We start from the raw sequence: 27,369 nt of genomic DNA, 5'->3' as shown, positions 1-27,369 counted from the left end.
ATACTGGAAATGTTTTTCTTTGTTCTACATTGCTTAATTACAACTGAATAAATAGGGTAGGATTTGGAGGGAAACTGGTTCTAGCATAAATGTAGCTTAAGCCTGGAACCACCTCCTCAGGCCGTAATAGTAATGTCCACATTCGCATCGCCAAAAAAATATAAAATATACCGTATCGTATAATCGTGAAATACTGTATGACATCATAAAATATTGTACTGAAAACAGATAAGCCAGCGCATTATTGGCCAGCCTCTCTCTCTCTCACTCCCTCTCTCGCTCTCTCTCTCGGGCTCGTGCTCTGTCTCTCGTGCTCTACGTCCTCCAACTGAAGAGGCGTAGCTCGCTGGTTTCAGCTCATTGTGCGACTCCAGCGAGAGAAATTTCCGCTTCCTGCACCGAAAAACAACAACCGAGCAACCAACACACAACGAGCCGACGTGAAGTTTAGGCGCAGGGGGACAGGGAGCGAGTGAACACCGGGGATTTACCGCCTGTCTTCGGGTAAAAACACCCCCGACGACTGCAGTATGTTTTCACTATCAGGCGGCGAATAGCAGCAAACGGACCAACTTTCCGTTGGCATTGTTCGCGGGAGCGTTTCACGCATTCTGCACCACACGGAGCCTGTGAAAAGGCAAAGGAAGGAGGAGGAGGCACCACAAAAAAGGACAGACACAAGGAGAAGCAAGGCTACTACGGGTATTCCTCCTATCAGCTCCGCCTGAAAGTCCGTATTCAGCCTCCAGGATGTCGGAGCGAGGAGGGCTCCCGCGGACTGGGGGCGTCCCTTCGCCGCACATGCAGCCCTCCAAGCCGGTCAGCATCACCTCCAACCGGCCGGTCCACATGAACCTGTACGCTACCTGGGAGGTGGACCGCTCCTCGCCCAGCTGTGTGCCGAGGTATGTGAAGGGGGCCCCGGCGGGAAGAGGGTGGCATGACTTGTAATCTAATGTGGGTGGTTGTGAATGAGAAATGACCCAGTATGTTTACAGACGGGATTTTCAAATAGACTTGCACCCGTGGGTGCCAGTTTGGGAAGATTATCACCTCATATGACTTGGAAACATGCGGGTTTGTCATATTAAAGGCAATTACTCGGATAATTGGGTATTTTCTTTGCTCTATTTACCCTTTTTGACCCCGTTTGGCCCCTTATAAGCACCCTTGGCGCTGCCTGGACCTCATTTTAACCCCCCACCACTTAAACAATCATTACCCAGTAGCTTTTACAACTCTGGTGTCACAGATAGCACCAACAAGCATTCCCTCTTGGTTATCCTTCATGCTAATAAAGCCAGTTTGTGTTGTGACAGCTGCTGCCTTTCCCTAGATAGCCCCAGCTGATCAATGCAGGCACAGATTGATGAAGCAGGCTGTCACTGCTGCTATTGAAAGGCATTTTGTTCCCATATATGACACATCTATAACACCAAGTGCTATAATGGATTAGTTTAAAGAAGAGGAATGCAGGAAATGTGAATCCTTTTTTGCATGTGGTGCTTTCCAAGACGTGATCATTGCATGCTATAATGCAATGAAAGTTGTGTTTGTTAATTTGGGAGGTAACTCCCCCAAAATGAGCATCAAACTCCTCATATTAGTGAAGGTGTGATGGTGCATAAAATATGGGCAACACAGAATATGAGTTTAATAAGGCTCTGTAGGATAAAAAAGAACATTTTTGACCATTTATGGCTACAGTGCAATTAATTTTGTAGTGGTGATGATGCATCGAGAACACAATAGTTTATCCATTTGATCCATGCACCCTGTAAATGCATCACAATGCCTGACATATTTGGTTGCAGATGAAGATAAACACAGGTATTGTGTTTAAGGTGGCTCCTCTTCTGTCATTTTTTTCCCTCAACATGATCATTGCATGCCTCAAACAATGAATAATACGTCTGTTTTTACAATGCACCGACTCCCCAGTTGGCGAGACACCTTATCCACCTGAACTGAGCGCCAAACAAAGACATTCAAGCAGCTTTCTTTGTGTGCCTCAAAGGCTCAACAGCAACAGCCCTGCTGTAAAGGGATTCATGAGGCTGGCGTGTTCGTATCTCACGGCGCTGACAGGAGCAGACGCTCTCGCTCGTGTGACCTGTGATGGTTTCATCTGCTTGAAAAGCAACATATTGGATTTGATGTTCTATAAAGTGGAGCTGAAGTCTGTCTCCCTTTTGTATTTATGATGCCTTGGTAATAACAGTGGTCATGAGTTGGATTCAAGGTCAACGGTTAACTGCTGTGACTGAGGTGCTGCTCATGTGATTCACAACCCCGGACTAAGTACACGCTGGGAGAGCTGGTGACGGGCTTTACAGCAAATCAAACTGAGAAAAATAGATGTTGCAAAATCCTGTTTTGATATTTTGCAGAATTGAAGCACCTCTTATAAGCTGACGAAGCCAATTTATAGCTTATATGCAAGTGCTAACATCTGGTGTTGAAATGCAGCCAATGGAGAAGTGCATAGGAAGTTCTCTGAATGTCCTTTCTTAAGATTTGCCTTTATTAAAATGCCTATTTCTGATGACACAAATACTGAGAGTTGTGCATTCATTTGCACAGTTAGGGGTGTGGCACATTTGTCTGACAGGTGGGCTTGTGTAGCTGTTATTCTGTCATAGCCAAAGCCCACCTCAACTTCATCTCTTGTCCTGTTTATTGAATAGGATTTCGACATAGTGACAGCCTATAATGAGATCAAAATGTCTTTCAAGAAACCAGTAGGTGACGTCAAAGAGAGCTACAAGGATTCAACTGTATTTTGGAACGACTACAACGTCCCAGCTCATCGTCAAACACCGGACCTGATTGTGAGCGTCAGGAACGACAAACGGTCTTGTAGGGACATAAATAACGATGTGTCCAAGAAGTCCCTCGACCACGATTCGACAAGACTACAATGTCAGAATTTTTCTTGCATTGCCGTCTAGTTTGATACCCTGACCTTACGTCAACAGCTTGAATCCTGACATCTACTAACAGGAAAGTATTTGCTCTTATCTTTGTTTCATCATTTACTAGAGTGACATTATAGAACACCCAGTGATTTTCAGACAGACATGGACCTTTAGCCTCGGTCTAAAGCTTGAACGAGTTTGTGGTCTGTTTCCACAAAGTGGTCCAGTTTGGTTGAGTACAGTTTGCTGTGATTTAACACTTTAAACTCTGATCTTACCCGTGTTTCCTCAGCTGATGTCTGGCCAGTCTCGCTCGTTCTGATGGGACATCTGTCTCTTTTAAGAGATCCAGATCATTTGGCTAAACCCAGCAGAGCTGGTTGTTTGACTTCCAAACGGTGCCCCATTAGAGAACAGTTTAACTTTTTAGATGTGGATTAAATAATGATTAAGAGTGGAGGAAAGAAAACTTGCACTCAAACAGGAGCTAGCTACAGTGGCTCACATTAGAGAGCTGTTTTGTAGAACAGACTGATTTGTGAACAGCATATCAGCCACTCACTTCACAAGGTTCTGTTGATAGTACATCACTGTTTCAATTACAAGCATAATTGTGACAAAATTAGGAACCATTTACATGTTGACGAGGTACAAGTAGCCCCCTAGCCCAGTACAAAGTTCGTCTAGACAACACTAGATGCTAGAAGGTCTACAGGACTGGGTAAATTGTGATATTAATCACCACTGTGCCTGTTAATTCAGTTAAACTGTGGAAAAAAATGCTTCTTTATAGAGTCTAAGGATGGCACTCAATGTATGTAGAAGTTTTCTGCTGATAACTGCAGCATACAGGTCCATTTAGAGCGGTAAAGTTATACACTTTTCTCTGTATTCATTCATAATGGCTGTCCCCTTTGACATTGGGGATCATGTGACTGTAAACAACTTACGCATGATTCTACACAGTGCAATTTTGATCTGATACTACATGAAGGAAAGTTAGGCTAGGGTTTCTCAATTAGGCTGACATCATGATTGTGATTATTTCTATAGATAAAGATCATGAGATTATGCACAGCACACAACATAGTAATTTAGTCACTAATACAAGGCCAGCAATCACAATGGTATTGCATCATGTTGATTGTGCAATAGCTGTTATATTGAAAGATAATCATAGAATGATTTATAATGATTTCTGATTAACCCAAAGAAGTGAGGCAGGATTAATGCATTTGTTCCCAGCAGTTTGGCAGCAGTTTAACCTCTTATCCCACTTAACTCTTTAACCGCTTTTCTCCGCTGTTTGACATCATCCTGCAGTCTTCTTCTGCCCTCAACTTCATCTTTGGCTAGCTCCCTTTTGTTCCCTCACAGGTGCAGCTTCAAAGTGGTGACACTTTAAGTCCAAAGGGCTGGGAAATCAAGATTTTCAAAAAATTAAAATATCCATGATTTTCACCAGGGCAGCACAGAGGTTAGCGCTGTTGCCTCAAAGCAAGAGGGTTCCTGGTTCCCGTCTTGGTCAGGGCATTTCTTTGTGGAGTTACATGCATGGGTTCTCTTCGGGTACTCCGGCTTCCTCCCAACACCAAAGATATGCTCGTTAGGTTAATTAGTGACTCTAAATTGCCCGTAGGTGTGAACGTACCTGGTTGTTTCTCTATATGTCAGTCCTGTGATTGACTGGCGACAAGTCCAGGGTGTACCTCCCTTTTGCCCAATGACGGCGGGGATAGGCTCCAGTCCTCCTGCGACCCCGAATGAGATAAGGGGTGTAGCAGTGTGATTCTATTATTGTACCACATGAGTCAGTCTAAAGATTGACTGCAGTATTGATATTTTGTCCCTTCTCAAATATGAAATAATGCTGTGTTTTCTAGTCAGAACTCTGAGTTGTGGCCCTCCAGTGGAGCTCAGATGTGTAGGTTACTGAAAGCAATTAGTGGGAATAAAGCATGCTGGTTAAAGCATCATGCAAAGCTCTACATGCTGACATCTTAATGCGACTTTCTAAAATGCTTTGGGGCTTTGCTGGGTTAGAAGCAATGGCTCAAGGGTACTTTTTGCATCTTAACATTTTGTGTGAGTGTGTGCACTTGTAAATAAATGATACAGTCCTGGATCTATATTTTGTACCAGCTCACATGAATAAATCATCCATTGTTAACCTACATTTAAATATCTTTCCTCCTGACCTTTCCTTAGAGATACGGATTAGCACCTCCTTTGTGTTGGTACGCTAATATTCATGGCAGATTTCAACCATTTTGCCATCCAAACATGACTGTTGATGTTTTATTTTTGGGCCTTTTTTCAGCAGCCGTCACGGTCCGTCAAATATCTTCGATTTCACTGCAGTTGCAGCAACAGAGAGAGAGTTCCTCACAGAGCCAAGAAAAAGGGGGAAGGAGAGAAACACGAGGATGAGACAGGGATATGGGAGAAGAAGCAGTGGCGGCTCTGTCATCTACATTTAAATAGGATTTCTTACAGACACGGGCAGCTGACGACTAATCTGAGGCACAGTCATCCACAGTGAGAAGAACCTGCGATGATGTTTTTGCAGTCAGCTGAATGCGGCCTGTTTGTTTCGTGTTGCTCAATCTCTGTTGCTGCAAGAAGGACTCCGAACTTCCCCTCCTCTTGGCGAGGAGTTGTCGCTCTAACCTCTTCCTGTCTACTCGAAAATGCCACTGCGTTTGATGTTTCTATGCAGCATGGTGGGTCGAATCTGCCTTGCAAGAGACAAACATGTGCTCAGCTGCCTGTCTTCTTGTTTTGAATGGGAACCTTAAAAAAACCTAAGCAAAAACATAAGCAAAGCAGTGTTTATTTTGTGGCATTTCAGGTCAGATTCAGCAGGGAGTGACAGGAAATAGTAGAGAGTGAGAGATTAGATCAGCAGTTTGAGCAGTCGTGACTCAAATTTGTTTTAACTTTCACTGACAGGATTGTTTTGATAATGAAAGACTGGGAAGGTGCAATAAAGATATTAAAGTATACAGTGCAATATGTGCAGTCAGCAGCATGAAACAGCTGGTTATTTGTGCAAGATAGATGTGCAAGTCTGCCCCTTATTAACTGTTCTGATACAGTAATTTACGAGCTCCAAAATCAGCTTGTTCCTTCTTCTGTTCCTTTGCAGGAATGGTTTATTTCTCTGCCACAAGCATTTAAGAGTGGCACCTAAAAACTGGTTTTATGCAACAAGAGTATGCAGCAGAAAGGGAAATGCTAGTCAAAGCTAGCAAAAAACAGTGGAAAAATCAGTATTTTTCTGCAGTATTGAAACCCCAGCCTAAGGCCGAGTCCTAACATAGAGGGAACTTTTTGAAGATGGAGGCTTTTACATGTGTTTTGACCTTTTGTATACATACAAACTGGGATTTGGGTCCCTAAAAACACACCTTTTGGAAACGACTTTTCAGTGTGAAGATTCTTCAAAACTCACTTTACAGTGAACACAGGTAAAACAGTTCTGGATTATAACATCGATGTGCACTAGGGAAACACCACATTGGATTTAGCTGATATTAGATACTTCCAAACTCATTTTAGCCTATACTGACGTATACTCACCTCTTTATTGTAAAAATACTAGGGATGCAAAGATGCATTGATTTAACAATGGTATCAGCCAGTATTAGCCTTTTTGACAGACTAGACCACAGATGTCAAACTCAAGGCCCGGGGGCCAAATCCGGTCCGTGGAACAGTTAAATCCGGCCCACAAGATGATCTCATATTTCTGTTATAACTTGCCCATCAGTATGAGGTCTGCAGATTTCCTCAAGTATAAAAACGTAAACTTATCCTTGATGATTTAAGATATCCTTATTAAGTAATAAAATCTAAAAAGTCAGGAATGTGGGAAAAGAAATTAATTCGTGTATTAATTTCAGATTTTTAATTTAGCATCTCACAATTAGGACCCAAACATAGGATTCTGACTTTTAATTTCATACTTTGAGAATTTCAACTCAGAATTTTGACTACTCATATAATATTTTTAGCTTTAAGATGAATAATTCTACATTTTTAGTCCTATTTTTAACTTTTTTTAACCAATTATTTTGTATTTTACCTCATATATTTAACTTCAGGCTTTGACTTCATAATCCCATAGTTTGACCTTTTACACTCAGGATTTAAAATTTTGAATCATATTTTGACTTTTATTTCATGATTACAAATTTCATTTCATATTTTGACCCTTTAAACTCAAAAGTTGACTTTCTTGTGAACATATTTGCCATTAAAAAACATTATTTTTTAATTTCATGTTTTGACCTTTTTGAACTAATAAATGTGCTTTTCTCAGATTGTGAGCCTTTAAACGTATCTTTTTAACTTTTTAAATATCAAAATCGTTTATCATCAGTGCTAAGTTTTTTTTTTTTTTTCCATATTTTATTACTGGTGAAACAAGGTTGACAGTTTATGGTTTAAAAGGCGACTCTGTTAGGTCCTCAGGTTAGTCCTAAATCCAGAATCCGGCCACTGCTGTGATTGAGTTTGATATTCCTGGACTAGACCATTGGCAAATAATGGTAAATCACTTGAGCTTGTATAGCTTTTTTCTAGTCGTCTGACTACTCAAAGCACTTTTCCACAGCAGGTCACACCTACCCATTCACTCCACATTCACACACTGAGGTTGTTATGTAGTAATAGCCATCAGTATTAGCCAAACACATCCATACCCATATACACGCCATGGAGGAAGCAGTAGGAGCAAATTAAGGTTAAGTGTCTGTCCCATGACCTTCCTAATTCAAGACAACCGACTCTAACCACTCAACCACAGTTGCCCCGTTATAATGCCCCATAGTATCTGACCATGGACAGATATTAGTTGCTGATGTTTATTTATTGTGTCCATCTTTATGCTGGCAGAAGATCTATTGGACAAACTCTGATCTTTTTCCATGGCCAAACATGAGATAAAATGTTGACATTTAGTAGGGCTGTACCAAAAAAGTAATGAAATAAACATCGCCATCCGCATCAGCTTTCGCAAGGAGCAGAGCTGAGGGAGGAGCAGCGAAATAGTCGGGTAGGTGTCTTACATTTGGGATTTCATTCAAAATGTTCAGGGATCATGGTGGGCCTTTTTGAGTGTGTAGTGGCATGGTACACTTGAGCATTTTGCTGATATTGAAGGCCAATATATAACAGCTGAAATGTTCACATCTGTTGATACTGATATTTAACTCTTTAAGTTATTATTCACCAATACTGATATCATGCCATAATGAAGGTGCATCCCTAGTTAAAACACACTTTAAAGTTTAAGGAGTCTGAATGAACAAGAAAAAGTCTTCATTTGACAAATGGTACCAGGACGTTATCATGTGCCACAACCCAGGGCTGGAGAAGACACGCTTGTGTGTCGCTTGGCAGCCAAGGTCAAGCTCAACAGCGACTCTTTTGTCCAGGTCTTTAACACCTGGTATGTGTAATATGTCCAGATTACCAGCAGTTTTTGGGCTCTTGAGACATCCACAGTACATCCAGGGTCTCATGGCACCCCTGCTACACGCCTGAACAGTACCATAGGCCGTGCATACTCACCATATCCACTGTTTACTTCTTAGGAAAGGTTGTTGACATTTTTTCAACGCTCCTGGTAATTTGTGTAGACATCCAGAGCATTGACTTGTGTCAACCCTCCTTCCTGCCTGATGGTACCCTTTTTTAGCTGTTGATTTCTGCTGCTTTGTCAAAAAATGCTGCCACATCACCATAGCAAGGTCTAGCCCAAGCTAGCCTAAACCAAACCCAAACGCAAAGTAGCACATTTCAGTAGGTAGCAGAAATCGACAGAACACCAGCATTTTTTTTATCTAAACTTGCCAGTTTTGTTACTGACATCTAGCAAAACACGTAAAATCAATTACTATGTATAAAACAGCATACAACATACTACCTTTATGTACCTAAACATATATGAGTGCTTTTCCATTTTACTTAAACCAATCATTTATGCATGATGTGGCTTTACAGTGGATGTATTTCTGGTCTAAGCATTGTTGGCTAAGCTAGCAGCAAGCTAGTAGACTGCCAGTCTGAAACAGAATTCAACAAAAATGAAAATATTCTTAAAAAAATATTTACTTTAACTTTTATGCTGCTTGTTGTCAGGGTGCTACCTTGGCCGTTGAATTAGAGAGCTGCAATGCATTCTGGGATGGTTTAGTATGACTAGAGTGCTCCAGTATCAGTCTGGATTTTGGCATATATGTATGAAAGTATGTGGTTACAGATACAGCCCCTGTTTTTTCGACTAATGCTGTGCGTATATTTTTTCAAATTCTGGTAGTGAATACTCAAGTCTACATATCAGAACTCAAGTTTGCATATAATATCTGGTATCTAGAGTGAAATAATTGGTTTTAAACATTTCTATTTACTGTCTCTGTCTTCAAGAGTGAGCAGCAGGGACTGCACAGACATTTGTTTTGAAAGGCCCAGAAGCAGAGTCATGTGGAATCAGCTCCACCCTCCCTGACATCCATCAGCACAGCGTGAGGTCCAGCTCTCCTGACCTCCTATCCCACTCTTTACTAGAGTGGAAGGAATCATTTCACTAGCTCTACACCAGCTCTCCTTCTCTCTCTCTCTGTGTTGTAGTGGGTGATTCCTCTCTCAGCTGTCTCTTCGAGGCTTCTGCGGTATCATCAACTCACGCACATCTACGAGTGCTTGGTGCTATCCCCTATGCTTGGTTCATTGCTTCTTCTGCTTCACCTTGAGGGTGAAACTGTAATTTTCTGCTGCTGAATAATCCCACTGATGAGAACAGTAGCTTCTCCAGCAGACTCACCTCGCTCACACAGAGGCTTCAGTGAATACAGATTAGTCGCTCTCAGGTGTATTTAAAGTCAGGTGGAATGTCGACAGTGCCTGCCAGTGTTCACACCACAAATGGTTTGGATTCCAGCATCTAGCAGAGTTTAGCTAAGGCCTCCTTGTGCAGCGACTCAGCGTCAGGTATTCCAGGAATGGGCCCTGTCGCAGAGCTCCTCGCCTTGCATTATTAAAGAAGGTCTCCTTAAAGAGCTGAGTGGAAAGTCCCATGACTTAGATCCATAGACTCATGTTGGGTTTCTGCCGTAGTGGTGCTTCTTAGCCAGGAGTGAGCCGGTCAGCCACTGATACAGAGAAAGGAGTGTGGACTGTGCTTGCACTATAGAATAGAGGAATTAATCTAGGTGTTGTGTTTGTCTAGTCACTAAACAACTGTTATCTACAACCAAATAAACAATAATCAAGTAATTTTGATGTATTTCCTGCCAAAATTAACTTCATTTCACATCTTTACTTCTAGAAAACAACATTAGCACACAACCCTACTAGCTGGAGCAAGTGTTTTGTGCTAGTTGGCTGCTAGCTTAGCCTCCATCGCTGCATATAGCTCTCTTAAAGTCATTGCCAAAGTAACAAGAACTAGGAATGCAAGCAGTATTGAAGGGCCCTTGCATCGTGGCGCATGCTTGGATGTGTTGCAACTGTGGGTGTCGTAAAAGTTTGGTACTAGCATCCCATGTGCATATTGCACTTTGTATATAAGGTAGCACTGGCTGCAAACAGTAGGTGGCAGGAGGATGAAACAAGATGGTAATATGTAGAGGTGATCAGTCCAGAAATGATATTTTCATCATGTAAAATTTAACAAAGATGGGACATTTTACACAAGAAGTGTTACTGGCTTCTTACAGTAGATACAGAAAAAACATAAAATTAACCGTTGAATGTGTGGAGGGGCAGTCTTTGATTATACATATGAAATATGAATGAAATCAGATGTTTCATGTGAAAGTTAGGCTAACTTCCTGTGAACCTGGCGAGAAATCATAATGCGCGCCATCGCTAGTGAGGTGTCCATTAATGAAGCCAGTGCTGTGTTATTGAGGACTTCAGTTAGAAATCTTACCTTGTAAGACAGTAAGAGGAAGAAAGAAATGACCAATTTTGGTCACTTCCTGTTGCCAGTAGGGGGCGCTTTGTTGAGATGTTTGCATGTAGGCATGCTCAGTGTGATACTGCTATTTTGTTGGAAAATTTTGAAGAACATGTTTATTTATCCCAAGGTTACTGAAGGCATTTAGCGCCATAAAAAAGCTGTATTTTGAAATTAAGGTGAAGCTGATGAACTAGGAAAGCAAGCAGCATTGAATGGCCCTTGCATCTCGGTGCATGTCAGGGTGTGTTGCAACCTTGGGTGTCAGAATAGTTAGGTGTTAGCAACAAGGTGTTAGCAACCAATAAACAAAGTGCACATTGTTCTTTGTATATGAGGTAGCACTGGCTGCCAGCAGTAGGTGGCGGTATTACAAAGCAGGATGGTAATATGTACAGGTGATCAGTCTAGGACTGATATTTTCATCATGTAAAATTCAACAAAGATGGGACGTTTTACACAAGAAGGGGCTTCTTACAGTCTGTGGCACTGCAGTGAAACCATAAAATTAAAAGTTAAATGTGTAGAGGGGCAGACCCCGAGCATACATGTGAGATTTGAAGCAAATCAGATGTTTCATATGAGAGTTACATCAACTTCCTGGGAAAATGGCGACATATTGAAATTTTCGCTATTAGCAGTGAGGTGTCCAGTAATGAAACATGCAGTGTTTTGGACAAATAGTAAGGACTTCAGTTCATAATCTGAGCTATTTTGGTCACTTCCTGTTTCCACTAGGGGGCGCATTTGCATATATGTTCAGTGCGATACTGTTAGAAAACTTTGAAGTACTAAGAATAATATATCCAAAAGTTATTGCAGCCTTTTAGTGCCATAAAAACTTACTTTGAAATTAAGGTGATGCTGGTCGACTTCCTGTTGGGGTTTGGGTATGGGTCCAAGAGGCTTTTTTGTAGGTCTCATGATGATCCATATGCAGATGAAAAATCATAATCCTAGGTTGATGTGCAGGGGCTGATTGTTTTAATTTATGTAGGAGAAAAAAAAATCATAATTCAAACATTGGGGCCAGATTGGGGTAAGCTTTTGATAACTTTAGATCTCTGACTTGACAGCAAGAAATTCCATCAGATGAACTCAGTCAGACTAGTTTGTGAAAACCTTGAAAAAAGTAAAAAAGTTTTGGTTTGGTTTCATGTAAATTCTATTGTTTTTCACCTCAGAAGTGATCTTTTCTTTGTCCATGGCACCATAGCTGTTCTGTGACCCACTGGTCAACAGGTGACATGTGGGTTGTGCCACAGGATGAGACATAATGTTGACATCTCTCAGATCTACTCTGTGCTTTAGCAGCGGCCTGGGCTGAAAACAGACCTGTGAGTTTTCTCTGTTATAAATGTGAAACACTGCTTAGCACATACTGGATTTACTCGCATAATCCTTGAAACAGCCAGAACAGAGAACTGTTCTTGCTGAGTGTTTCCACACTTGATCTCTGGGGAAATAACAAGTTGTAAGTGCCTTGTTTTGAACAACTACAAGCCAAAAGAAGTAGCTAAGTAGCACATTTATAGTAATCCCCTCTGTCAAGGAAACAAAAATGCACCAAATAATGCCTGGGACCTTCAAAGGTTTACTTCTAGTGGCTTTTAGAGTTTGTTATCCTGCAGTTTAAGCTGGTTCTACTTGAAGTAAACATGAGTTTAGAGCCTTCACATTCAGAACATGAAATAAGCATATAAATAAGAAAAGAGACGTTCATGCATTAACTATGAATGCTGATATTCTGGCCTGTAAGTATGAAAAAGCAGGATGTTGTGAATTATACATTGTGCGTTTGTAGGATCAGTTTGCATTAATTGCCCTGCAACACAACAGTGATACAGCACACTTTCCTCGAGCGTTAAGTGTTAACATTATCCACCCTGCCCTCTAAATCCTTGGCTGATGAACACACACAGTAAGAAATGGAAAGAACACACTCTCTCTCAGTCGGGGTCGTCGTGTTCATTAGGAAGCTTTGGCTCTGCCACTTGCCTCGCCGCTGCTCACTCTTCCGCTCAGCTGAGTGTCCGGGAGGTCTGAAGTTTCCAGCTCGCCTGCTGGAGATGGAGGCAGATAACACACTAACCTCCTCCTCCTTTTTGCTTTTACTTTCCACGAGTATTTACTATTTCTGATAACGGCCAGCCCCAAGCCTCAGGGGGAGCGCAGGATGATGACATACATGGCTATTATCGCGGTTAATGATCTGTTTATCCAATGGCTTTTGAAGATAATAGAACAGGCTTTAATGGAGATACTCATTCAGCGCTGCAGATGAAACCATTAACCAGTAAAGTAGCTGCAGTGAGGGGACATTTTTTTTTTGTTTTCTCTGCAGCTCGAAGGCTGGCAGGTGGTAAAAACCTGCAGTAAAATCTCTCGCACAGCTTTAAAAAGCAGCTAACCCACTCAAAGGAATTTGGCTGGTATGTCAGTGCTGTGATGCCCTAGTGGGGACATGAATGCTCTTTTAGACCCGACTAAGAGTAAGACTTGCACAGTTACAGTTTCAGTATGCGACTTCAAAATAGGAGCGGAAAATATTCTGTCAGGTAGGATCAAGGCCATCCATAAGGGGGGATAAAGGGGAGAGCTTTCTGGGGCCCAGCCAAATGGTTGACCCATGGAGGTCAGGAAAATCATGGTCCGTTATAAAGTGAATCTCAGTTATATTTAACTTGAAAAATAACCACTTTTACCAAAGGAACAAAACAGATTTTTTATGCTGTTGTAAAGTCTTTTTCAAAAAGTTAACCCTTTATCATGTAAGGACATATTGACTAAACCACTTAGAAAGTAACGTCAGACTTCATGGTTAAGCCACAAATGTCGGGATGCCAGAGAATAAACAAGAAGGAATCTAGATAACTTAAAGAGGAAAATGGTTGAATAATTGCAAAAAGAGGCAAAAAACAGTGATAACTGGCAAAAATTGGCTGAAAAATCAGCTGAAAAAGTGGTTACACAGTGGCAAAAATGGGTAGAAAAATGGTGAAAAGCAGTTAAAAAGGCAAAAACTGGTTAAATTGTCAGTAATGGGCAAAAAGTTGCTTTCAAAAATTGGTGGCTAAAGTGGTATAAAGACATTAAAAAGTAGCAAAAGTACATTAAAGGTGGCAAAAAGGGTCAAATGTGGAAAAATGGGTGGAAACAGTGATGAAAAGGGGTTGAAAAGCGGGACAAAAAGTAATTAGAACCTCAGAACCCAATAATGAAGGGGCCATAAGGAAGACTCGGCTAATCCTGTAGGTCTGGGGCCGGTTGAATACATCTGATGTGGTTGAAAGAAGACGATGTGGGCAATGTCTATCAAAAGGGCTGATGTTGTGAAGCACAGTGGTGGCAGCATCATGCTGTGGGGATGCTTCTCAGCAGCTGGCTCTGGAAGGCTTGTAAAGGTAGAGGGCAAGACAACGACCCGAAGCATTTAGCAAAAGCTACACAGAAATGGTTTAAAGACAACAAGGTGAGTGTTCTGGAGTGGCCGAGTCAAAGCTCAGACCTCAATCCAATTTATGCAGTCACTTATTTTACATTATGTATTTTATATTTAATTGACATTAATTAGGAGACATCTTTTTTACTTTGATATTCAAGTCTTTTTTTTTTGTCATAAAAGCCAAATTATATAGACCATGACTGATTTATAAAATAAGTGAAAGGGTAAAACATCCCAGGGGGTGAATACTTTTTATTGGCACTGTATATCTGACCAGTAGGGTGTTGGGACCAGCATTAAAGCCCCAGCTAGTGAATTTTCTCCAGCTTAGACACAGCATGTCACCAGCACTGTGGGCCCACATTAATGAAATAATTTATGAAAACAACTTATATCTCTGGTGCAGACTAGCATGGGTGACAACATTTAATCTTTTAGCTGCAAAGATTACCTGAGTATCATTACACCCAGCCACAAGTGGCTGCGTGACTAAACAAAGTATCCACCCAGCTGTTTTGCTTCACAGCATTAAAGAGACGCAGACCAGGGAGGATCAGTGGTAGTAAAGCTGCTGCTGTAGCTGCAGTGTAGATGTTGTAGATTGATGCAATAACAGTGTTGTGGTCTGAGCAGGCCTTTGTTGCGGTATTGTAAGGTGTGTGTGCTCTCTTGGCAGCGATCCCCCTGCTGTGGAATCATAGACTCCCATCTGGCAGCTCGAACACACACACTGAAACCTTTCCTCAAAGTGTAGCGACACACACTTATGGACAACGTCGCTGACATATGCTTCGCTCTCATCGAATGTGTTATAAACAAGGACGCTGTGGCATCCAGTTACATAAAAGGACATGTTGTGAGGGAAACATAAATCATGCTGACAGCAGGTACATTATCGCACACCATCACACACACTGGAGCATGTTATTACCAAGCATTTTCTACATAATCTCATTTTCAGCCTGTTGAGTGTGGATTTTTTTCATTGTGAAGCCTTTTGAGGAAGTTATCTTGAACATGTGCCTCACTAGCTGCACACATGCAAAGATTCTTATCCAGAGAGTTGCAGTAAACGAATAAACCACACGAAAGTATCAACAATTTAGCACTACATATATGTGTCTGCTCTGAATGTCCATGCAAATAATGCGTGCATGCATCTGTAACCCTGTAAGCTCAGGTTACTCATGGTGTCCCTCATGTTAAAACCCAAGCTTGTAAGACTGTCAGGTACACAGACCTGGACACAGTACCTGTGCTCACTGATCATAATTTTTTCACACCCTTGTGTCATATATTTGTGTAATTGTCAGGGGTGATATGTAGACTGTGATTAATTGTTTTATTTCTCTAATTTATGTCCAGCCACAAACAAGAAGCTGTTTAGTGTTCCTTGTCACAACAGCTACCTGATGATGATGAGTGAAGATGATGTGTGGGAGCTTTCACTTTTGACAGTGATGGGAAAACAGCAGTAGAAACCGTTCAATACATAATTATGGTTTTGAGTTGTGTTACATAAGCAGTTAGTCACCATCTTTATAACACTGCAGCACTATCTGAAAGCAATTTCAAAAATGTATGAGGACTTGAAGCTCTGGGAAATCACTGTCAGAGTACGAGCAGCAAAAGGGCACTATTAGAGTGATTATGTAGGTTTTAATGGAGGCATGCTAGCTGTTTTCTTTTGTATTCAGTGTTTATGCTAAGCTAAGGGAGCTAATGATGGAGTTTTTCTCTTTGAATGAAGATTTTCTTGCTGTTTTTTTCTTTTACTACTTTCCTAAGCTAAGCTAGTTTTAGCTTCAACAGCACATAGATGGAGTTGTTCATACCCTGCTTGGTATCTTTCTTATTATAGCAACGCACAACCAGCTATCCACTCGCAAGCTCTGGTTTTATGAGTTTAAGAAACTTCTAATAAACTACTGTTAAACTGCTAATAGGGTATTTGAATAATGCAAAAACTATCTTTCACCTCGAGAACAAAGGTGCTGTTTCACCAACCACCACAGGGGAAATAATTAGAGCCACAATGTGCGACCAAGGACTGAAACACAACCTACATTGCCTGTTAGCTAAATGGCTACAGCTAGCTAAATAGCTATATCTAGCTCTGAAATTAGAGAGAAGTACCCCTTGTCAACCCATCGTCATTCTAGCTTAATACCCCCAATATTTTTTTTCTCCCCCTCGAACTGTGTAGCATTTTCTTTACCCCTTGTTTTGTTTCTGCAGGCTCTGTATGTGTCCAATGTTTCACAGTTAAACCTGTAGACTTTGGCCTGGTTGTTTTCTCCACTGCATTTGTGGCATTTTCGAATGCCTGTCTAGGGCGTTGGCCTTGTTTTGCTGACATTTACCGACTCTGCCGCTCTGTTTCATTTATCAGGTTCTCCGCCTCCATTACTTGTGCAACCTTGAGTGCTTTTCCAAAAGTCAGCGCAAGTGCATCCTTCGGCAGCAGCCTCCATTGTGTCCTGTCTTCATTTATTCCATGGATCAAACAATCTCTCAACGTCACTGTCAACAAATCACCAAAGTCACAGTCCTGTGCTAGCTTTCTCAGTTCTGCCACATAATCACCCACACTTTGGACATTACTCTGGTGACCTCTGTTGACACTAAGATATAGTATCATTCCACAGTTACTTTACACGAGGGAAGCCTTGAATTATGACATTTTAGGATTTTATTGAAAATTTGTGCATATTTGTGATTTTCTTATGACACCAGTTTTGAAGCAAGAAGACTTCTGAGTGGTATTGAGGACAACTGGAGCAACAGTGTGGCGTGCGAATCAACACAGACAGACACACCGCCAATTGTGGTAGTAAGACGTGATCAATTCACCTTTAAATATCCCCATTAAACCCACTGAACAACCTTATACTAGCTTAGCTTGGCTTTAGCTTCTACAGTCTGTAGTCAAAGCCCATACTTTTCAAATCTGTGTGCGATTAGCCAGCTGAATGGTCAAATTTAGATCCCTTTGCTGATGGCATAAGATGGTTCAGCAAAGATGGTTCAGCTATTATCAGCGTTTTTTGAAAAGTGCAGGCCCATAATCCCATTGAAATGGTTTGTCTAAACTATAACGCAACCACCCATCACAAGTAGCCTGTACAGATGTTCTTAACAGCTACTGCCTTGCTGTCATAATGCTCTTCAATCCAAAGGTGAACAACCCCTAACTACTGTAGCACTGATAGCATTTTGTTGGAACAGCACATTTTTAGCACTATTTTGATCCAGAAAAGGGGGGGTAAAGTTTGCCAGAAGCTGCGTCAGGTTATATTCACATAAAACAGAAGTATTGTGTGACAGTGTTCAGTTTAGGAATATGGATGTTAACCTTCAAAGGGGCTTGAAAGCGTTGCTAGCGCTGCTAACATTAGCCACATTCTGTTAAGCCACTACATATTTATTTATACGGATATATGAATGTATTTATTTGGCTTTAGACTAGTCAGGTAATTCAGTTATATTTTGGGTTAAATCAGATAGGAAATTCTACACCTACATGGTGCTAATGTGTAGCATTATACTGCCAGTTTTGTCCTCAACTCAGTTTAATATACGAGAATGTTGTTGCGGGGTGTTTGGGGCATGTTTAGTCATTTTCTTGCAGACAAAAAAGATGAGCAGGCACCCTCGTGCTGCATGAATTGTTTCCCCCTCCAGTGTAGGCAGGACTTTATAGCACTCCATCTGTATTCAGACAGAGGTTTCCAGATTTGCAGTTGTGCAGGGTGACATGGTATTTTCGTCCCACCTACAGCTAAACTGGATTAGGCGGCTGCTCTGCTCATTAATCTGTAATCGCTTTAACGAAGGGTCAATTATAATATATGTGTGTGCACTTACAGCTGGGTGTATGAAGACAAAAAGAGGATTCCGGCTTAATACTGCTGTAGTTATTTCTAAGCGGGAGCTTTTTTTTTTAACCCTTTTAATGAAACTGAGACTGGCCTTCCAAGCAAGCACTTTCTGTCAACAAGCTCAACATCTTGCACGCACTGTAGGTCACATGCTCAGTCTTGAAGAAGCCAAATAAAAGACCTTTGCCTGGATATCAAAGTGCAAACCAGTGAAAACATGATGAGCAAACTTGACAACAACTTGAAGTTTTTGCTTTGGGTCTTATTTTGATACCACGGACGACGCTGCAACCTAAGCTATCTCTTTGTATTTCTTATTGCAAACATTTGTAATAGGATTTGACAGAGCCTGCTCGTATATGGGTGCATAAGAGGAGATCTGTGTGTGCGTTAAGGTTGCCTCTGGCCTCCATAGGAAGTAGCAGGCCTCTGTGTGTCCTTGCCTGTGGCTGCAGGAAGTGGAGCAAGACGAAGAGGGGAGAGAGAGGGGTTGGCACGGAATGCAGGAAAGAGATAGAGGGAGGAAAGCATGGAGAAAAAAAGAGCAAGAGGTCAAATCTTTTTTAATAAACACTCAAGACACCTCTGCCTTTGGTGGGAGTGTGTGCAAATCTGTTTCAGTGGAACTGTGGTAAATAAGAAGGAACTAAGAAGTGTCACAACATCATAAGCTCACATCCACTTGACAGCTTATTATCATAGAGGGGAGAGAAGCACTTTCACTTCAGTTTTCTGTGATAATGTCTCTAGAAACTACTGTAATATCTGGAATATAAGTCACACTGGTATATGAGACGTGCTTTGTTTTTTGGGGTCTCCCAGAGGGGGAAACGTTGATCTGTCTTCCTGGCTGATGATTCCCATTTCATCAAGCTAAGTCACAGGGGTATGACTTTTGTGAAGTAACGCTAGGCTTCATCAATTTTAGATAGAATGAGTTAACTATTTTTGCTCGTACTAGGTCCCATAGTCTGGAGGAGAAGTGGAGAGGCACAGAATCCACGTTTATTGAAGTCCAGTGTGAAGTTTCCACAGTCAGTGATGATTTGGGCTGCCATGGCATCTGCTGGTGTTGGTCCACTGTGTTTTCTGAAGTCCACAGTCAACGCAGCCATCTACCAGGACATTTTAAAGCACTTCATGCTTCATTCTGCTGACAAGCTTTATGGAGATGCTGATTTCATTTTCCAGCAGGACTTGGTGCCTGCCCACACTGCCAAAGGTACCAAAAGCTGGTTCAATGACCATGGTGTTACTGTGCTTGATTGGCCAGCAAACTGGCCTGACCTGAACCCCATAGAGAATCTATGGAGTATTGTCAAGAGGAAGATGAGAGACACCAGACCCAACAATGCAGATGACCTGAAGGCTGCTATCAAAGCAACCTGAGCTTCCGTTACAGTGCAGTTCCATGAGCAGTGCCACAGGCTGACTGCCTCCATGCCACATCACATTGATGCAGTAATTCATGCAAAAGGAGGCCCGACCAAGTATTGAAGGCATAGAAATTAACATACTTTTCAGAAGCCTGACATTTCTGTTTAAAACATCCTTTTTTAATTGATCTTATATAATATTCTAATTTTTTTGAGACACTGAATTTTGGGTTTTCTTATCTGTAAGCCATAATCATCAACATTTCAAGAAATAAAAGCTTGAAATACTTCACTCCATGTGTAACAAGTCTATTCAGTATATGGGTTTCACTTTCAGAAAAGAGTGACAAAAAATAGTGAACTTTTTCATCATAATCTAATTCTTTGAGATGCACCTGTATGTTTTGGAGTTTGCTGCGGGCCAATTAAAAACGCATGTCTCTTCTTGTTTATGACAATGCTAGGCTAAGGAGTTGACTCATTTTTAGGATACTACTTACAATAATTCAAATTCCTCTTTTTTGTCAAAAGCATCCCATGACCCCCTCCTTGTGTCTCATGACCCCAGCAGGGGTCCCGACCCCTACTTTGAGAACCAGTGCATTAGCACTACCTGAAGTCCTTTTTGAGTTTCTTGTAAATTTTAAGGCATGAGATGTTACAGTTAAGGTCTGTATATGGCTCTATTAGGCTAACCAAGGTGTCTAAAAGCCATCTCATTCATTTCAGTGACACCACAATTTGATTCAAAATGGTCCGGCTGTTTAACCCGGCGCTGCTTTTCTCCTCTTAAAGATGCAGCCATGTCCAGGACAGTGATGCATCTTCCTGTGTAATATATCCAACCACCTGCTCTCGTGTATCAGAAACGACTGTCCTAATTGCGGAGAAGGAAATGACTGTCATGTTGACACTCTCTGGAGATTTGAAAATCCTTTATTTGTTACTAGAACAGTACCGTCCTGTGCAGCTTTTCCACATAATGTGTGGATTTTGTTATCTTAGAGTAGCTGGCTGTGCCCACACTAACACATCCATTCCCTGGAGGGGGTTGAGCTTTGGAAATGCATGCATGTGAATGAACGTAGGTGTCAAAACAAAGTCTTTCTAGGTAACAGAAGCACGTTTTTCTGTGTTTATGTTTGCACTAAGCATATAAAAACTTCCTCTTCTCTGCCCTTGTGGTCACATTTCCTTGAGGAATTTTTGAAGGGCAGGAGAGCATACGAGGGAAAATAATACAGCAGGGTAATAGATACCAAAAAGTCTGAACACTGCAACAAATCCTATTTGTTTTAATCGATTTTTTGTTCTCAAAAATGCTCTTTAAGAGTTAGACAATGAAAGGGCAATGGCAGACATTTTTCTCATCTTTGCTAGAATTGCAAAAGTGTTTCCACACTGTTGTCACAGTCAGTGTCTTTTCTTACACCTTGCGCTGTATTCACATTCAGCACTTAGGGCTGCATCTCGCCTTATCTCAGCTCTTCCCTCTCATGCTGAGTGTGTAAACATGTTATTGTGTGTTAATATTCCCTGTCATGTTTTGCAGCAACATTTCCGTCACCTCACAGCTTGATTCAAAGGGTGTTTGTGCGTAAATGTGTGTACTTCTGCTGCCTCTTGCATCACTTAGCTCCTGCAGTAAATGCTTCCTGTGCATCTTTGTTTGCAGCTGTAAAGTATCACCTCTGCATTCTTTTCTTCACGTCTCTGGTCTCACCTGCTCATTATATCTAGCACTGGTGGAGAGCGTGTTCATTTTGTGTGGCGTTCACACATTGAATTGCTTTTAGCTGTGTCATTTTCATTCGATATTTGGCAGCACTTGATAAATGTCCCAGCTGACCTTGCACTAAAGTAGTGCTTGTGTGTTTTAGTGTTTTCCCCCTGTGTTTGTCCCTTGCAGTATCCCTGCATGCTTCACAGAGTGTAAATCGTCTCGCCTCACCTACCGATTTACATCAAATCAGGCTTTACTGTGTGTATATGTATGTGCTCTGGCAGGGTGCTGTAGCTTCAGGCCAAGTGTCAGCTCACGGGAGCGAAGCCACGTTTGCTCACTACAGCAGAAGAGTAGAGGAAGGACCAGAAGAGGAAAACAAGGAAGATAAGAGAGAGGAATCAGGTGTCTTCAGTGGGGTAGGAGCCACAGCAAAAGTTACAATATGATATGATACGATACAACAGTGTTTCCCAAAGTGTGAGCTTGATTGCACATTAAAAGACTTTTTGAAGTGCCAAAAGGGGGCATGATTAGTGTCCTGGTTTGACTGGTGCTGGATTAACTGGTGATGCTCCATTAAACATTCAACTATGCTGCATTTAATCACAGCAGGGGCCGGATTCTGAATTTAGGTCTAACCTGAGGGCCGAACAGGGTCGATTTTAACTAGCAATCATCATCATCAGTAATGAATTATGGAAAAAAAACTAAGCACTGATGATATGATGATTTTGAGCCTTAAAAAAGTCTAAATGATAAGTTTAAAGTATCAAAATCTGAGATAAAAAGTTAAACTGATAAGATCAAAATGTCAGAATGTGAAATTAAAAGTCAAAAAAGTTTTTTAAAGGCCATTACATGAGATAAATTAAAAATCATAAGCTTTGAAGGTTCAAATATGAGATGGATCAAGTCATAAGTTTTAAAGGTCAAATTATTAGGTAAAACTGGATATCATGAGTTTTATCAGTCAAAATAAATAAGAAATTCAAAATCATTAGTTTGAAGGGTCACAATATGAGATAAAATCAGTTTTATCTATGAAAATGTGAGATAAAATTCAAAATAATACATTTTAATAATTAAAATATGAGATAAAAAGTCACAATAACAAGTTTCAAAGGTCAAAATATAAGATAAATTTGGAAATCATGAGTTTTAAAGGTAAAAATTTGAAGTTTAAAAGGTGAAAATATGTCCTCCAAATTGAAATTGTGAATCTAAAAGGTCAAAAAATTACATAAAAAGTAATATTTATGGTAATATATATAGTTTTAATTATTACTCTTTACTTTTCCACCTTTTTATGACTTAAGGATATTTCCAATCATATATGGTTAAGTTTACATTTTTATACTGAAGAAATCTGCAGACCTCATACTAGTGGGCCAGTTATAATAAAGATATTAATGGTCTTGCGGGCCGGGTATAACTGTACCACGGGCCAGATTAGGCTCCGGGGCCTTAAGTTTGACACTCCTGGTTCATGGAGTCATAATGTGTGTCTTACAGTGCTGTGAAAAAGTATTTGCCCCCTTTCTGATTCCTGAGTTTTTTTTTTGCATATTTATCCCACTTTAATGTTTCGGGTCATCAAAACAATTTTTATATTTCACAAAGACAACCCCAGTTAATAGAAAATGCAGTGTTTGAATGATTATTTAATATTTTTGGGGGGGGGGGGGTAGGGATGCGCGTGATTAATCGGTGAAACAGTTAAAACTGTTTATCAAATTAGCCAACGCCGGATATACTAGTTGGTTAAACTAATTACCCACCATTTTTTATGAACAGGGGCTTGAAATCCCAGTCTATAATGCTCTTTCAAACTGTAATGAACCTCCCGCCACTAGAGGCCGCAGTAGCTTCAGTTAGTTCATGAAGCTAATAACTGGTGTGCCACCCTTGGTAGCAATAACTGAAATCAAGCGTTTGTGATAACGGGTGATGAGTCTTTTGCATCGCTGCGGAGGAATTTTGGCCCACTCCTCTTCCCAGAATTACTTTAACTCAGCCATATTGGGGGGTTTCCCAGCATGAACTGCCCGTTTAAGGTCACACCACAGCATCTCAGTTGGATTTAAGTCCGCACTTTGACTTGGCCACTCCAGAACCTTAATTTAGTTTTTTCGAGCCATTCAGAGGTAGACTCGCTGGTTTGTTTCAGGTCATTGTCCCGCTGTTTAACCCAGGAGCGCTTAAACTTAAAGTCATGAGCTGATGGCCGGATGTTGGCCTTCAGGATTTTCTGGTAGACAGCAGAATTCATGGTTCCATCAATCACAGCAAGTGGTCCAGGTCCTAAAGCAGCACAGTAGCCCCAGATCACAGTTAACTCATGATTTAACAAGGGGGGGCAATTACTTTTTCACGCCACTGTAAGTAAGCTAGCCAGCTTAAAGGTAAAAAACTGCGGAGTCATGATGTTCTACTAAAGAAAACAACAGCCACTAGAAGCAGGTATTAAATGATTCTTCTTTCTGTTGTTTTTGTACGCTTGTTTATGAGCTGTCCCTTTTTTGTTGTTAGCAGTAAAATATTCATGCTATCCTGTTAAAAAAAAAGAATAAACAACAGAGACGGGAGGGTTTATTGTACATCGTGGACAAGCTAACCCTGTTCTTTGTGCTTTTATTGACAATCCGTCAGGGATGGAGATGAAATTTACCGACATCATGACCTGTAAAGGTGCCCAGCAGCGCTAATGTCGGCTAATGGAGCTAAACTCCCATTTGAGCATCAGAAATTCATCCGTCTGTAGTGATCTGTCGGGGCAGAATCAAAGGCGATGTCACACTGAATAATGGAGCGATAACAAAATGCCCATTCACCTGAATGTCAAGCTAAGGTTACAGCAGAAAAAAAAACGTGTATCATGCAAGAATCATGAAGCAAGACGAGCAGAGAGAGGGTGAAGAGAGGAGGCTGAGTGAGTGAGAGGAGGAGGCCCCATTGCGAGGAGTCAAGAGGGGAGGGAGCTGGAAGCCTCTGAGGGTGAGAGGAGAGCAGGAGGGGAAAAAAAGGATTAGAGTGTGAAGGAGAGAAAATGGGCTAGAGTGGGTGAAGGTGAGAAGAAGGGGGAGGGAGGAGAGGGAGAAGTGGGACGTAGGGTGATTCGGTGAATGGGAAGGTAGCAGCTGGTGCGCGGGGAAGAGATACGTCTGAAGGATGTGGGTTGACGGAGAAATTAGACTCTGCCACATGCTTCCTCCACGACCCCGTTTTTTCTCATCCCCTCCTTTCCTCTCATCATTTTCTTGGGATCCACTGTTGTGGGTGTAGTTTTATCTCAGTCCCTGGGTTTCTGGAGCAAGGGGTCTCTAATTGTGGTTTTCTCCTGCTGTCTTAGACATGCTGTTTCAGTCCTGCTGCATCATATCGCCACTGCTTCAAGCTATATGTGAATGTAAATGTAAATACCTAGCATCTAAGCTCTGCTCCATATACTTAGTAGTGTCATGCTGAGCCTTTGTGTAACACTTTAGCTGCAGATGTGGAATTCTTCAATTCAAACTTTTTTTGTCTTTGTTTTTAACACGTATTCACACATGATTGAAGTCTGAATAATGAAGACTTGTTGGTAGTTTGGGATAGCCCCGTTCTTCAACCAGCCCAAGCTGATCACAGTAATCAGTGAGTTTAAGGTCAGGATGACTGGCAGGCCATTCCTCTCCCAATTTCTGGAGGTAGTCTCTGATAAACCCCGCTCTGTGGGGGTGAGCGTTGTCATCTTGGAGGAGAGAGTCTGGTCCCGGACTGTGGAGATATGGGACTGCCACTGGTTGCAGAATCACATCTCGATATCTCTCTGCATTGAGATTGCCTCCAATGATGACAAGCCTTGTTATTCCTGTGAGAAAGATGCCGCCACACACCATCACACTGCCTCCACCTAAACATGATACTCTATCGGTACAGCAATCAGCATAGCGTTCTGTCAAGCTTCTCCACTCTTTGACTCTACGATCCAACTGCCATAAGCAGAATCTAGACCCATCTTAACAGTGTTGACGACAGTGTTAATTTTGTCGACTAAAACTATGAACTTTAAGCCTTTTTTCCACGAGAAAGACCAGACTAATACTAGCAAAAGATTGATATTTGATAAGTAAAACTGACTAAAAGTAAATTTAGCTACGTCAATTTGACTAAAAATAGAAAAAAAGTAATTCAGTTTTGGTCAGACATTCAAAATCCATAATAAATCTGTCAAAATACAATGCACCTGTAGCTATTCTGCCTCTCAGCTGTAGAAAGCAGGAACCCTAGGTTTGGCAGAGTGCATAGAATCCACCAGTGGTTCTCAACCTTTTCTTCCTGCTACCCCCAAAATAAAGGTGCCAGAGACCGGGGACCCCCACTGTACCTGAAGGTGGTTGAACAGCCATGAACATTCAAGAACAGTCATGTAGAGACAAGGTCATCCATTAGGAGGGATAAAGGCGGAGGTTCCTGGTACCCAGCCAAACTGGGGGTCCATGGAGGTCAGCAAAATCATGGTCCATTGTTAACTTAAGCTGTGAAAACCGTATTTTATATTTGACCTGAAAAATAACCACTCTTAAAGAAACAAATATCTTTATTTATTCATTTTGCCTTCTTTAAATCGAAATAACTTTAGTTAAAAATATAATTTAAATGACTTAAAAATGGCTAAAATTGGTTAGTTATGGCAAAAAATGGTAGAAAGGGTGGTGAAATTTAGTTGTTAAAGAGCATAAATGGATTAAAAGTGGCAAAAAATGAACAAAAATAAGTTAAAGTGGCAAAAAACGGGCACAAAAAGTGGTAAAGAGGATTGAAAAGTAGATGGCTTTAAAGGGCAAAAAATTGGTGGAAAATCGTTGGAATGGGTTAAAAAAATTGATATAAACTGGCAAACATGGGTTAACTGTTGCAAAAATGGGCAAAAAGAGGTGTAAAAAGTGGTTGATAGAGGCATTAATGTGCAAACAGAGGCAACATTAGGCAGAAAGTGTCCAGATTTGGTTTAGAAGTGACAAAAAACGGCAGGAAAAGTGGTGGGAAGGGTATAAAATTGAAAAAAATTGGTTTTAAGTGGCAAAAATGTGCTAAAATTGGCAAAATTGGTGTTAAAAAGTGATGAAAAAGGGTTGCAATTTGGTAAAATTGGTGTGAAGTGGCAACAGCATTGTTTAAAAAATATTCTTGGTTTTTTTAAGGGATCTGGTGACCCCCTCTCAGTGTCTCACGACCCCAAGGTTGAGAACCCCTGGAATACACTACCATGATTTGGTACCAGATTTAGGCAAGAGAATAGATGCTTGGACTTAAAGTTAAGACTAAAATGTGACTAAAACTATCATGCATTTAATCAAGAGAGTAAGACTGAGACTAAAATTAAAAACAACTGTCAAAATGAACACTGGCTGACACCAGCACAAATGGGCCTGATGGTGAAGGGCAGTCATGACAGGCCTCCTGGCAGCCCTGTGAGATCAGAGGTTGGCTGTGTGCAGTCTGTTCTAGATTGTCTGGGCAGAGAGCCGTCGGCCATACCATCTTGCAAACCTGTTGAACACAATCTACGGTCCCTAATTGCTGACAGAGTGAGGGAACCATCTTCTTGGGGTGTCGTCCTCTTGGGACGCCCACTTCGCAGCCTGTCTCTTGGCTTTCACCTTGAAGTTGCCCTAACGCACAGGCCCCATCCAGATCAGTCAAACATGGCATGCCTTCTTGGAGCAGCTCACAGCTGCTGACAGTCAGAGCACCTGGGGGTTCCAGAAGCTCCAAAGCAACAGAAAAAGTCAATAGCAACAGCAGTGTAAGTTGTTTGGCACTGGCAGAGATCTGGCAAATTTTTCATGAGTGCTACCCACTTACTCAGCTCTGCTGCTCATCCCACAAATGCATATTCCTTATAAATGTGGCACCAGAAAAAAAGGGAAATAAACAGGTTTTCCAACAGTAAAAGATTTATTGCCAAGAAACATTGCTACAACAGAGAAATAATCTACCAAACACAAATTTCCTTACTACTACTACTACTGCTACTTCCTTACTACTACTACTTACTTTAAAATTCTTTGTAGG

The 27,369-nt window shown here is 41.2% G+C and overlaps 1 protein-coding gene across 1 annotated transcript in view; it reads left to right on the top strand.

The window, feature by feature from the left end:
• Positions 1–336: 336 nt before the first annotated feature.
• Positions 337–27,369, top strand: part of LOC121504503 (phosphofurin acidic cluster sorting protein 1) — a 111,281-nt gene continuing 84,248 nt past the window's right edge. Inside the window, exon 1 of the mRNA XM_041779312.1 lies at positions 337–905. Within this exon, the coding sequence (XP_041635246.1) occupies positions 751–905 (155 nt within the window). The 5' untranslated portion in view covers positions 337–750. The remainder of the gene's footprint in view (positions 906–27,369) is intronic.

The sequence above is a fragment of the Cheilinus undulatus genome, linkage group 22, assembly GCF_018320785.1.
Source record: "Cheilinus undulatus linkage group 22, ASM1832078v1, whole genome shotgun sequence".
NCBI classification, from domain to species: domain Eukaryota; kingdom Metazoa; phylum Chordata; class Actinopteri; order Labriformes; family Labridae; genus Cheilinus; species Cheilinus undulatus.
The sequence above is the reverse complement of the archived record's forward strand: the minus strand, read 5'-3'. Positions and strand labels throughout refer to the sequence as shown.